We start from the raw sequence: 13,242 nt of genomic DNA on the forward strand, positions 1-13,242 counted from the left end.
AGCTTTTGTTGAGGATGATTTTCTCATCATTAGGGTAAAGCATCTTTACCAGTTTGTAAACCTTTTAATTTATGCGTCAAGATAATCAGAGTCAGCTAGGTTATTGTGTTCTATCAGTCTTGCTTTAAAGAAATTTTGAATCATTGGGCTCAATCTAGCCCTTGATAAAGTTTGGCCCAAGTCAATAAAATGAAAGGAAATTTTTAGAAATATCCTATAAGGTAAAAAGAAAAACATCACTTTTACATCTAATTTTTTTTTAAAAAAATATTGTTGCTTAACTTAAAAAAAAAAAATATTACAGTATAATTATTTTTCGGTTATTTTTATTATTATTTTATCTAAAAACAACCAAAACCATAATTTAAAAAAGTTAAGAAATCATATTTTTTATATTTTAATATAGTAAAAATAAAAAAATAAAAAAGAATATTTTAAATATAATTAAAAATAAAAAAACATAGGTACTTTTATTATTTTTTAAAATGAATTATATATTTTTTTCAAAAAAAAATATTTTATGGTCAAAATTTTTTTACAATTTTTTTACAATTTTTATTGATATTTTTTTTTTTAGAATTTCATCATAAAAAAATATACTAAAAGTATACCTACAAAATACCCGAAGGATAATTTCTTCAAAATTTTATATTATTGTGACTTCAGTTTTTATTTTAAAATTTAAATCTTTTTAATTTTTCAGGATCTCATCGGGAAAATATACTAAAAATATACTTAAAAGATACCGAAAGGAAAAAATACTAAAAGTATACCTAAAAGATATCAAAAAAATATTATTTTTAATTTGTATTATTATAAATTTAATATTTATTTTATATCTTTTTATTTTTTCAGTACTTCATTAGAAAAAGATAGTAAAAATATACCTAAAGGATACTAAAAGTTTATTTATTTTAACTTGTATTATTACAAATTTACTTTTTAAAATCTCATCCGAAAAAAGATACTAAAAATATATCTATAAAATACTGAAATAATATTATTTTAACTTGTATTACTGTAAAATCGACCAAATGAGATAAATTTATTATTTTTCTATATTTTTATGTTTGATATTCTTAAATTAAATGATGTTACATATTTTTTTATAACAACTAGTGTGTTTTGATGACTTAAAGATGTGTGTTTTAAAAAAAATATACCACAATATATCAATAATATACTAAATACAGTTTTAAGTACATAAAAATAAAATTTAAATAAAATTTTAAAATATATATAACAGTAAAAAAATATACAAAAGAGTACTATAATACAATTCAAAAGCTGTTATAAAAATCATCAAAAATATATAAAAGATATTTTTGACAATAAAAGAAAAATTTACCGCACACTTTTCTGTAAATCTGTAAAAGTCTCCATATTATATTATACTATATCATATATATATATATGTTAAATATTGTATATAATATTATTATATTTAATATTATATTAATTGGCTTTTGCATCAATGCAATACGAGTTTTGTATGTACATATTTCGTGCGTGACATTATATAAATCTGTTAAGATTTTATAAATATATGGTGTAATATTAATTCATTAATTAAAATATATATTATAAATAAAAATTTAGTATGGAAAGCCATAGTAGTAATAAAATGGATTTTTTTACAACTATATTCGATTATTAAATTAAGCAATAGAATAAGTATATATTACTTTTTTTATATCAAATATTTTACATATTTATTCTTTATTTTTTATTCTATTAAAAATTTTAAAATTATAATTAAAAAATAATTTAGACAATTAATTTGACTCAAAAAAAATTAAATAATTATAATTTTAGTGATTTATTTTAGATTTACTTTTAAATGGAGAATAACTTATTTCTTAAAAATATTTCTTATCTCAAAAGCAGCATTTTTATATTAATTTATATAAATTTAATTAATATATTAATTGGATAGAGTTCTAAAAACTAGCTTTTGATTTAGCGTTTTCCTACTGGAGAGATAGAGTTATTTTTTCTATTAAGAGAGTATTATGTACTTTATCTTCTTATCATTTTTAGACATATATTTATATTTTTATTATTTCTTATATAATTTTATATATATTTAATTTGAATCATCATTAAATTATAATTTTATAAGTAGTAAAGCATCTAACAATACATCACTACAAAAAAACCACAATTTAGAGCTCATCAGATGTGGTTTCTAAGTGGTCGCTAAAGCCAATTAGCGACCACTTAAAGACCACTTGTAGCCTTTAAAACCTTTATCGCTAATGAAAATAGCAACTAAAAATTAAAGTGGTCGCTAAAAATAGCAACCATAAAAAATGGTCTCTAATCAACTACCCAGAAAGTGGTCTCTACTTGGTCTCCAGTTAGTCACTGATGCACTGACATAGGAGACCACTTGGAGACCAAATAGCTTCCACTTAGCGACCACGTGGCGTTGTAGCTATGTAGCACCACTCGGAGACCACATCTAGTGGTCTCTAAAACCTTCATCCCTAACGAAAATAATGACCAAAAATTAAAGTGGTCGCTAAAAATAGCAACCATAGAAAATGGTCTCCAACGTGGTAGCTATTTAAAGACCATACAAAAGTGGTCGCTATTTAGAATCGCTTATTAAATTTGTAACGACCTGGAACCAGATTACATGAGATATTATCCGCTTTGGCCCTTACTGGCCTCGCAGTTTTGTCCCTTTAACTGATTTGAGAATTTCCTAGAAGGTCACCCATCCTGAAATTTTTCCGAACCGCAGGTTTAATTTTGGAGTTCCTATAACTCCGTAGCCAAACAACCAAATATATATATATTATCAACCATTCCCCGTCTCGTTTCGATGTACAATTCGATTCATTCATGTACCCCCGTATCTTAGAGTGCTACCATCCTAGAAGTTTGTTAAAAGTTGCTCCTTGTTCAAGCGTCTTATCCTTGCCCCGACGTCCATTTTTGCCCTTATTGACCACTTCTTTAGGCCAAGCTGTCACATGCCCACCAGCTTCCATCTGGTTCTTCCTTGAACCACACATCTACTAGAGGGGTTATGCTTTAATATTATTTGTAAGGACTTGAAACCAGATCAAATAAGATATTTTATCCACTTTGGTCTCGACTAGCCTTACGGTTTTGTCCCCTTTGCGGATTCGAGAACTTACTAGAAGGTCACCCATCCTTAAATTTTTCTAAACCAAGTACGATTAATATTGAAATTCCTATAACTCCACAGCCAAACAATGTGATTAGTTCAAACTCTTTATTTATATGCTATCAACCATTCCCTACCACATTTCGAAATGCAATTTGATTCGTTCATGTATTCTCGTACCTTACAGTGCTGTCATTCTAGAAGTTGCTCCTTGTTCAGGCATCCTATCCTTGTCCCAACATCTATTTTTCTTCCTCATCGGACCACTTCTCTAGGCCAGACTATCATATTATTTAATTATTATTATAATTTACATTATTACTATAAGTGTATTACTATTTTAATTTAAATATTTAAACATTATTTTTAATTTTCATTATTTATATTTATTAATTTAATAATTATATATAATATTTCATATAAATAATTATAAAACTCAAATAACATAAATAAAAATTAAATTAATAAATATAAAAATATACTTAATGAATAATAAAATCTATTAATAAAATAAAAATAAAAATAATATAACAAATATTATAATTAATCTAAATAAAATTATTATAATTTAATTTAATTTTTCTTATTAAATTATATTATTATTATTATTATTATTATTATTATTCTCAATTTAGTTAATCTTATTATATTATTATTATTAGAATATAATTCTAAAAATTAAAATAGAAACCACACTGTTGGTCTCTACGTGGTAGCTAAAAACTCTTGCTATTGACCGAGTTTAACAATCACAGTCCATGGTCTCTAACTCAGAGACCATGATAATGGTCTCTAAAATGGTCACTATTTTCTCCACTATTAATTGGCACCCAGATTAGTGTGGTCTCTAGTTTAGAGACTACGCACGTGGTCTCTAAAGTAGTCCCTATTATTTTCGCTATTTTTTAGCGGGAAGTTAGAAACTACTTAAAGACCACATATGGTGGTTGCTAGTAGTGTGGTCGCCATATGTCATAATGTAGTCTCAAAACTTAGAAAAAATAAATTTGGTCTCCAAGTGAAAGCAAAATGGTCGCTATGTGGTAACTAAATAGCGACCACCTTATTGTGGTAGCTAAAAGTAGTATCTAAATTGCTATTTTTCTGTAGTGCATATAAATTCATAAATAAATTATAATTTTATTTAAAAAGATCATCTTTTAAAATATGTATTTAATAATTTATCACGATCATAAAACATTTAGTCAAATGCTAAATTACTCAAAAATACTTATATTATCATAAAATTTTCTATTAAGATTCACAATTATAATAAAAAGAACACCAAATATATCTAAAAATATCAAAAGACTAAAATATATATTACTCTCTTGATAAAAAAATTATATATATCTCGTGTAAAAATATCAAATCGTATGGTAATTTTTTGGCTTTACTCTATTAATTAATAGTCTATTATTATATAATAGGATTTATTGTTATTTTTATTTTTAGTTTCAATAATTTTAAATATTTATTTTTAGAGTTTCTTTTAGTCTAAATGTGGAAATTTTGATTGAAATATTTGAATAATGAGGAATTAAGGATTTCATAGAGGAAAGAGCTATAATTAAATAAATATGGTCTCTAAAATGGTCACTATTTTCTTTACTATTAATTGATGCTCAGATTAGAGACCACACTCTGTAGTCTCTAGTTCAAAGACCACACACGTGGTCTCTAAAGTGGCCCCTATTGTTTCCGCTATTTCTTAGTGGGAAGTTAGAAACCACTTACAAACCATATATGGTGGTTGCTAGTAGTATGGTCGCCGTATGGTCATAATGTGGTCTCAAAATTTAGAAAAAATAAATCTGGTTTCTAAGTGAAAGCAAAGTGGTCACTATGTGGTAGCTAAATAGCGACCACTTTATTGTAGTAGCTAAAAGTAGTATCTAAATTGTTATTTTCTTATAGTGCGTATAAATTCTTAAATATATTAAAAATTTATTTGAAAAAAATTATTTTTTAAAATATATATATTTAACAATTTATTATGATCATAAAATATTTAGTTAATGCTAAATTACTCAAAAATATTTATATTATCATAAATTTTTCTATTAAGATTTACAATTACAATAAAAAGAATACCAAATATATTTAAAATATTAAAAGACTAAAATATATATTATTCTCTTGATAAAAAAATTATATTTATCCCTTAAATGTGAAAATATCAAATCATATGGTAATTTTTTGACTTTACTCTATTAATTAATAGTTTATTATTATATAATAGAATTTATTTTTATTTTTATTTTTAGTTTCAATAATCTTAAATATTTGTTTTTAAAGTTTCTTTTAGTTTAAATGTGGAAATTTTGATTGAATTAAGGATTTCATAGAGGAAAAGAGCTATAATTAAATAAATATTGTACATGTGTATCTGGTAGGAAGTTATTTTCACAGCCAGCTAGTTCAAAGTGTAATAACCAACCTACAATTTGTTGACATGTAGTCCAACTATGACGTAATTTTTTTATTTTCTTGAATTTTATATTCTCAAGATGATTTTTCTATCATCTTTTAAGTTATTATGAGTGTCCACAGAAATAAAAAAATCTAAACTCACACTTAGCAAAAGAAGTTGGAGGCTAATTAGGAGGTGATCTTATTAATTAGCACTGTTCTTTGTGAGAATCTTTTTATTTATAAAAAGGATTATTACATTCTATTATGTAATTCACAGTTTATTCAGTGAAACATATTTTCATATATTTGAAAATATATTATATAGTAAGAGATTATGGTGAAGACTTTATATATATATATATATAAAATTTAATTATTTCCGGTAAACAATATACTGTTATAAAATAAAAAAACTTGGTTGTATGGCACCTTGTAAGATATATAATAATAATAAAAAGCCAGATAACAATTAAATAAGCAGATTTAGGCTCCATTTTTACTGGTAATAATCTTCTTCAGCAAATGAGAAGAATTATATAGAGAATTAGTGCAAGTTGTTGTTGTTGTTGTTTTTTTTTTTTTTTTTCATTAAAATAGAGTAGACTATGCTAAGTTATTAACACTCTACAGTGACACATAAACAGTGCAAGAAATTGATTGAAAATGCTTTAGCAGGCCAAGAATCAAAATGAGAAAAAGACTTGGGATTTCAAAGTATTACCCATTAACTCAAAGTTGTCAATTAGCTTGCATGAACTTGCCTAAGATATTTCTACTTTTTGAAGAGAGAAAGAGACAAGTTTGTAGTTGGTGCAACTACAATTTGAGAATGGCCATACTATTTCTTGTATGTATACAATATTATACTAATGTGTATAGACTTTATATACAAATACAATTTTGCTTTACTTGATTGTAACTTTAAATATTCCTTTATACATAAGTCTTGGATCTTGGATATGTATATACAGCTATAGTATATATGTTTGCTTGACAGAAAATTGCTTCAATTGGGGTTCCCCTATTATTCCTCCATATAGAGTCTTGTTTCCTTCATGAAAATGAAAAATAGCAATATCATACATCTAACTATGATATGACTTCTTGATAGAACTCAAATATATATTTATATGCTTTATCATCAAGCATTACAGTTATAAAAAAAATAAAAAAAGCCAAGTATTTATATTGATTTATCAATTATGGGTTTCACTTTTAAATCTTATTATAATACACAAAACCTTTCATCAAGTATGTGGTGAAACCTCATTTTCATAAAGATTATCAGGACATATAAATTACCAAGTGAATGTATATTTATGTGTATTAATAATCAAGAAATGCTTTTCTTTTCTTTTTTTCAGTAAAAAAGTATAGATTTTAGATAGTAGTGTTCAGAGGTAAAATAAAGTTAAATTAATTAATCTGTAACCTTTATTTGAGAAATTCTTTTGATTGAAATAATAAGATTTCCAATGTCTTGTAAAACTCTATCAAATAGTGAAAAATCCTAACCTACTAAAAGGTTTAAAAAGCTTAAAGAATAATGAATATTAATGGTTATAAAACTTTTACCTTCAATTGAATTGATGATTGTAAAATGCTTGGGTTGTTGCTGGAAGTATATGTCTCACCCAAAAGGACAACAAATGGAAAATGCATGGAAGCAATACACAATTGTAAATTAAATCAGTCCTGTGAGTTAAGGTAGAATATAAAAACATAATACATTAATAGCCAATGAGGAAGAAAAGGTTTGACTTGAAAAGAGAGAAGGTCAAATGAAATATTTGTCTTTGACTACACTCCTGAGTTGTTCCAACAACTGGTCCAATTAAAAGAATATGATACCAAAAAAATGAAAAAGAAAATCCATGACAGAAGTAATTTAAGTTTCCTGTTAATCACTTGAACTAATTAAAGCAATTTTTCTTATTTATCAAATCAAACCAAACCCCCTTTCCTCACTTCTATATATAGGCAATTTTACAAGGTATGAATCAATATGCATACACACACTACCAAAGAAGTCTCTTTGGACAACAACCCAATAGCAAGTACTAGGAGTCTCTTATAACCTTTTGTCCAAAAAGGTGAAAAAGAGGCAGCAAATCAAGAAATGGGTTCTCCTTTTCTTCTTCCAAAACCATCATTTCTTGGAGTTTCTCTCTTTATTTTGGTTACTTTCTGCCTTCTTCCTGAACCTGCATTTGGCAGAACCAGGCATTACAAGTTTGATGTATGCGTCATGCATATTATTAATTGCATTGGCTAATGGCTACTATATATTATATGGTACGGTTCTCATTTTTATTTATTTTTACAGCTCATTAATTGTTGATGCATTTTGTAGATCAAGTTGCAAAATGTGACTCGTTTGTGCCACACCAAGAGCATAGTAACTGTAAATGGAATGTTTCCTGGACCTCGCATTGTAGCTAGGGAGGGTGACAATCTTCTTATTAAGGTGGTCAACCATGTCCAAAACAACATCTCTCTCCATTGGTAAGCATTGATCTCTTTCTGAAAGAATAAATGATTTTTAAACTCATTTCTTGTAATAAAAATGGATATTTATTATAATTATTTAAATTCATTTCGACCCTAATTTAAAACAGTTTGATGATTTTAATAGTTTTCTTTAAAATATTATATTTTTCTATTTTAATAATATTAAAATTAAAAAAAAAAGTAATTATTATTAAAAATCTTGACTAGTTGACCCTGGTCCAATCAGATTGAATTGCAATTGGTACACCATCCAATAGCTAGAACAACATATTTTGTGCTTAAATTCATCATCATTAGCCTAAAAAACTTGACAGGCTATATGGTTTAAATGAAACAGGCATGGAATTAGGCAGCTTCGAAGTGGGTGGGCCGATGGACCGGCATACATAACACAATGTCCTATCCAAACTGGTCAGCACTATTTATACAACTATACTGTTGTTGGCCAGAGAGGCACCCTTTGGTGGCATGCACATATTTCCTGGTTAAGATCAACTCTTTATGGCCCCATTATCATTTTCCCCAAACGCGGAGTTCCTTACCCTTTTGCTAAGCCATACAAGGAAGTACCCATCACCTTTGGTAATTATAATCCTGCCCATTGAGGCTCTTATGCATCTAAATTATCTCCTTGATGTTAAAATAGAAAATAGCCAATTTAAACCAAAATTACTTTCTTTTGCAGGAGAGTGGTTTAATGCAGATACTGAAACTATCATTAAACAGGCCTTGCAAACAGGTGGAGGTCCAAATGTTTCTGATGCCTATACGATTAATGGGCTTCCAGGGCCATTGTATAACTGCTCTGCCAAAGGTATTTACTATGACACAGAAACTCGACTGTCAGACTATACTTTTTCAGAAGAATAATTTGTTTTGTCCACTTTTTGCAGATACATTTAAACTGAAGGTGAAAACTGGCAAGACTTACATGCTTCGCCTGATCAACGCTGCACTCAACGATGAGCTCTTCTTCAGTATAGCAAACCACACACTAACAGTTGTTGATGTTGATGCTGTTTATGTTAAGCCTTTCGAAACCAAGATATTGCTGATTGCACCAGGACAAACTACAAATGTTCTTCTTAAGACCAAACCCAGTTTCCCAAATGCCGCATTTTTCATGACTGCTAGACCTTATGTTACTGGACAAGGCACTTTCGACAATTCAACTGTGGCAGGAATTTTAGAATATGAACCCTCAACCCTCTCTAACAAAAAGCTTCCACTCTTCAAACCATCTTTGCCTGCTCTTAACGACACTGCCTTTGCCACTAATTTTACGAATAGACTTCGTAGCTTGGCAAGTGCCCAATTCCCTGCCAATGTTCCTCAAGTGGTAGATAAGCAATTTTTCTTCACAGTAGGCCTAGGGACAAACCCTTGCCCGAAAAACCAAACTTGCCAAGGACCAAATGGAACTAAGTTTGCTGCCTCAATTAACAACATATCTTTTGCAATGCCAACTACAGCTTTGCTCCAAGCACATTATTCCGGCCAATCAAAGGGTGTTTATTCTCCTTATTTCCCAATTAGTCCAATAATACCATTTAACTATACTGGCAATCCACCAAACAATACTATGGTCAGCAATGGGACTAAGCTTGTTGTCCTTTCTTATAACACTAGTGTGGAGCTAATTCTGCAGGATACCAGCATTCTTGGTGCTGAGAGTCACCCTCTTCACTTGCATGGATTCAATTTCTTCGTTGTCGGTCAAGGTTTTGGGAACTTTGATCCAAAGAAAGATCCTGCTAAGTACAATCTTATTGACCCTGTTGAGAGGAACACTGTTGGTGTGCCCTCTGGCGGGTGGGTTGCTATAAGGTTCCGTGCTGATAATCCAGGTTGGTATAAATAGAAGAGATACATTTTCCAGCAAGTCTAGTCTTTTTTAAGTAATCCTGAATATCCAAAGTTTGGTTTTGAAGATAATCAATTATCGAAACTAACAATCATCATATCTGCAAAAAGTTGACATGTCCTACCATCTGACTAATGAATTATGAAAAATTATCATATTCATAATGCATTTAGGTGATAATTTTGATTAAGTTGTTGATGGTTTTAATGACTTTAACAGGGGTATGGTTCATGCATTGCCATCTAGAAGTGCACACAAGCTGGGGTTTGAAGATGGCTTGGGTTGTATTGGATGGAAAGCTTCCCAACCAGAAGTTGCGCCCTCCACCAGCTGATCTTCCAAAATGTTGACACTTGAGCTACTTATGACTACATCCTGACCAGAAAAATTTCTCAATTGTTTTTCTTTTCCCCAATTTGTTTTTGTAACCCAGTTTTATTCTTTTGGCCCTTCATTTTTCTTTCAATTACTTTTGTGCTTTAATTGTTCTTCAATAACTATTTAGCTGCCCTTGTGGAGTTGAGAGAAGGAAAAATATGAACAATTTTTGTAACATGAAATGTACTGTGAGATACCTCAATAATATTATCAGGTTTTTCTTAATTTTCTTTTTTTTTTTTTGAGAATTTGTGATAATTAATAACTCAAGTATCCTCAAATGACAATTCTTTCTAAGCCACCCAAATACTAAAAGTTTACAGCATTTTCCCAAAAACAGATGATTGATTAGAATTTTAGCACTGTCTTAGAATATAAAATTGTTAGTATTTGGTTTCATGTAGCATGAGTTTTTGGCTCTTTCTCTTACAATGTTTAACTTTTCTTGTTAGAAGCAGTGCAGGCTAATCTGGTCTACTGACATAGTATTTTATGTTATTGAAAGTATAAATTTTAGTGCAGACATAATTGAGATTGGGTTTTTATGTGCCTAAGATTCCTCCGGCCTCTATGTCTTTAATCCCTGTCATTATTCAGAGACCTCAGAATCTGGAAGTCAAATTCGACACAGAATTTCTGGCCTTGCCTCGCTGTTTCAGGAATATAATGTGATTGTTATCTGCATATGTTTGGTCCAATAGCAAAATGCCAAGAACCAAATTATTATAACTATCACGAGGGAGTAGATATGGCAATTGAACTAACAATCTCTTCCTGTAAACAAGAATAATAAAATGGAAATGCTAAACTGCTACAAGGATTTGTGCAGTGTAGGTGAAAAGAAAATGCAGCAAGAGGCACAGTAAAGATTAAAATGCACCCCCATGTTTTAACAGTTCAGAATAATAGCATACTTTTCTTGGCTAATAATCCCCTCCCCTTCTTTTCTTTTTCCTGACAATGCGTGATAATTCTATGATTTTTCCTTAAGCAGGATGATTGAATACTTGCAAGCCTAACTGATTCTCACCTCAGGAAGCAAGAGTTACAATGAACAGTGCAAAGTTTCCAGGCAGCAAAGCGCATATATAAAAAGGCATCTTTCATAAAAAATAAAAATAAAGATAAAAAGTTTTAGAATATTTTCCAATGTAATAGTTTTTTTTTTTTTTTTTGCATCAGTCAGTGGACCTTGGATCACATTTAGAAGTGCAGAAACTCCCAAAAATGAACATAAAAGGATAGGATTTCCAACCGATAATATAAAAGAAATTCGTCAAGGTTATTCTGATACGAATCAAAAGAAGACACAAGTTTTGGTCCTTTCTTAGAGTAAACTAATCTGAATACTTGAATGCATTGGATAATCCACCTTTTCTTTAGGAACAAGAATAATCTACCATGATAAAAATAATGCAAAGGACTGCAAGCAGAGAAAACCAGACGCCTGCAAAGAAACAAAGTACTTGGTAAAGAAAGCAATGTAATCATCCCCCAGGCTATAAATACCATCCCACCAGAGGGTACTTTCTGCTCAATATCTAACAAATGGCTAGTTTCCCTATCCTTGTTCTAGTTCTGTTCACCACATTTTCATTAACCCAAGCAGCCCCAGCAAACTCCAAGCTCTTTAGGGAGTATATTGGAGCCGAGGACAAGGCTGTCAAATTTTCGGATGTCCCTATCAATTCCAATATCGAGTTTCACTTCATTCTCTCCTTTGCCATTGACTACACATCATCTGCTTCCCCAACCAATGGATACTTCAATGTATACTGGGACACTGAGAACCTTACACCTTCAGATGTTTCCTCTATCAGAGCCCACCATTCAAACGTCAAGATGGCTATGAGTCTTGGGGGTGACACTATAAATGGCCAGAACGTGTACTTTCAGCCTAAATCAATCAGCTCCTGGGTCAGCAACGCTATTCATTCGATATCAGCGATAGCAAACAAGTACAAGTTGGATGGTATTGATATCGACTACGAACACTTCAGCACAGATCCAGATACATTCGCCGAATGCATTGGACGTCTTCTTATTTACCTTAAACAACAGAAAATTGTGTCATTTACATCAATAGCTCCATATGATGACAAGTCTGTGCAACCGTATTACTTGGCCCTATGGAAGAAATATGGACATCTTATTGACTATGTTAACTTCCAGTTTTATGCCTATCCCAAGGGGACAACTGTTTCTCAGTTCTTGAAATATTTTGAGACCCAGACCTCTAATTATAGAGGTGGTAAGGTCTTAGTTAGCTTTGGAACAGATGGAAGTGGGGGTCTTTCTCCTCAGAATGGATTCTTTAATGCTTGCAGTAGACTTAGACAGCTGAACAAGCTACATGGCATATTCATATGGTCAGCAGATGACTCAAAGGAGGCCGGATTCCCTTTTGAGAACCAGTCACAAACCTTTTTGGCCAGCACAAAATGAATCCGCGGCTCCGTCTCTCAGTGTTAATCAAAAACTGCAACTCTTAGTGGTTATAATAGGTAAGCAGTTAGATAATGACTGCTTTGTACTTAGTGAATGAGCAAAATAACAATATGGAAACACTTCTAGCCGCCATTGCAAAATATAGGATCAGTTTTCACAAGAAAGTCACATTCCTATATCTTTGTTAATAGACCAGTGTTCAATGGTAAACTTTTGTTACTTGTTTACTTCTCACCACCGGCTGAGCCTTTTTATCGATTCATCCGAGGGTAATAGTTTGCAAAGTGATGTTTATTTTTCTCAAAAACAAAGTTACCTGAAAATTCACCCACAGTTCAGTGTATCCATTGGTTATCCATATCTGATTGACTGTGCAAAAGACAGTCAATTTTTCACGTGTAAGTAGATCATATCCCGTTTTTTAGACATAAGAAAATGATTAATATATGCATGAAACAGATAGCTCCAGCCAGTTGGAGATAAGGTG

At 30.2% G+C, this 13,242-nt stretch overlaps 2 protein-coding genes across 3 annotated transcripts; both read left to right on the forward strand.

Moving 5' to 3' along the window:
* Positions 1-7,558: 7,558 nt before the first annotated feature.
* Positions 7,559-10,532, forward strand: LOC8271713 (laccase-17). Of its 2 annotated transcripts, none has more exons than XM_002531778.4 (6): positions 7,559-7,793; positions 7,908-8,059; positions 8,403-8,647; positions 8,751-8,879; positions 8,959-9,912; positions 10,149-10,532. In XM_002531778.4, exons 1-6 carry the CDS (start codon positions 7,674-7,676, stop codon positions 10,277-10,279), a joined length of 1,731 nt encoding a protein of 576 aa, XP_002531824.1. In that variant the 5' UTR covers positions 7,559-7,673; the 3' UTR covers positions 10,280-10,532. The 2 variants fall into 2 exon arrangements, with proteins under 2 accessions (XP_002531824.1, XP_048234691.1); XM_048378734.1 differs by having other exon boundaries at positions 7,582-7,647.
* Positions 10,533-11,644: 1,112 nt separating this feature from the next.
* On the forward strand, positions 11,645-13,088 carry LOC8271698 (chitinase 2). The gene has a single exon (XM_002531779.3). It carries the CDS (start codon positions 11,856-11,858, stop codon positions 12,750-12,752), a length of 897 nt encoding a protein of 298 aa, XP_002531825.1. The 5' UTR covers positions 11,645-11,855; the 3' UTR covers positions 12,753-13,088.
* Positions 13,089-13,242: the final 154 nt, after the last annotated feature.

This window comes from Ricinus communis, chromosome 8, assembly GCF_019578655.1.
Source record: "Ricinus communis isolate WT05 ecotype wild-type chromosome 8, ASM1957865v1, whole genome shotgun sequence".
NCBI classification, from domain to species: domain Eukaryota; kingdom Viridiplantae; phylum Streptophyta; class Magnoliopsida; order Malpighiales; family Euphorbiaceae; genus Ricinus; species Ricinus communis.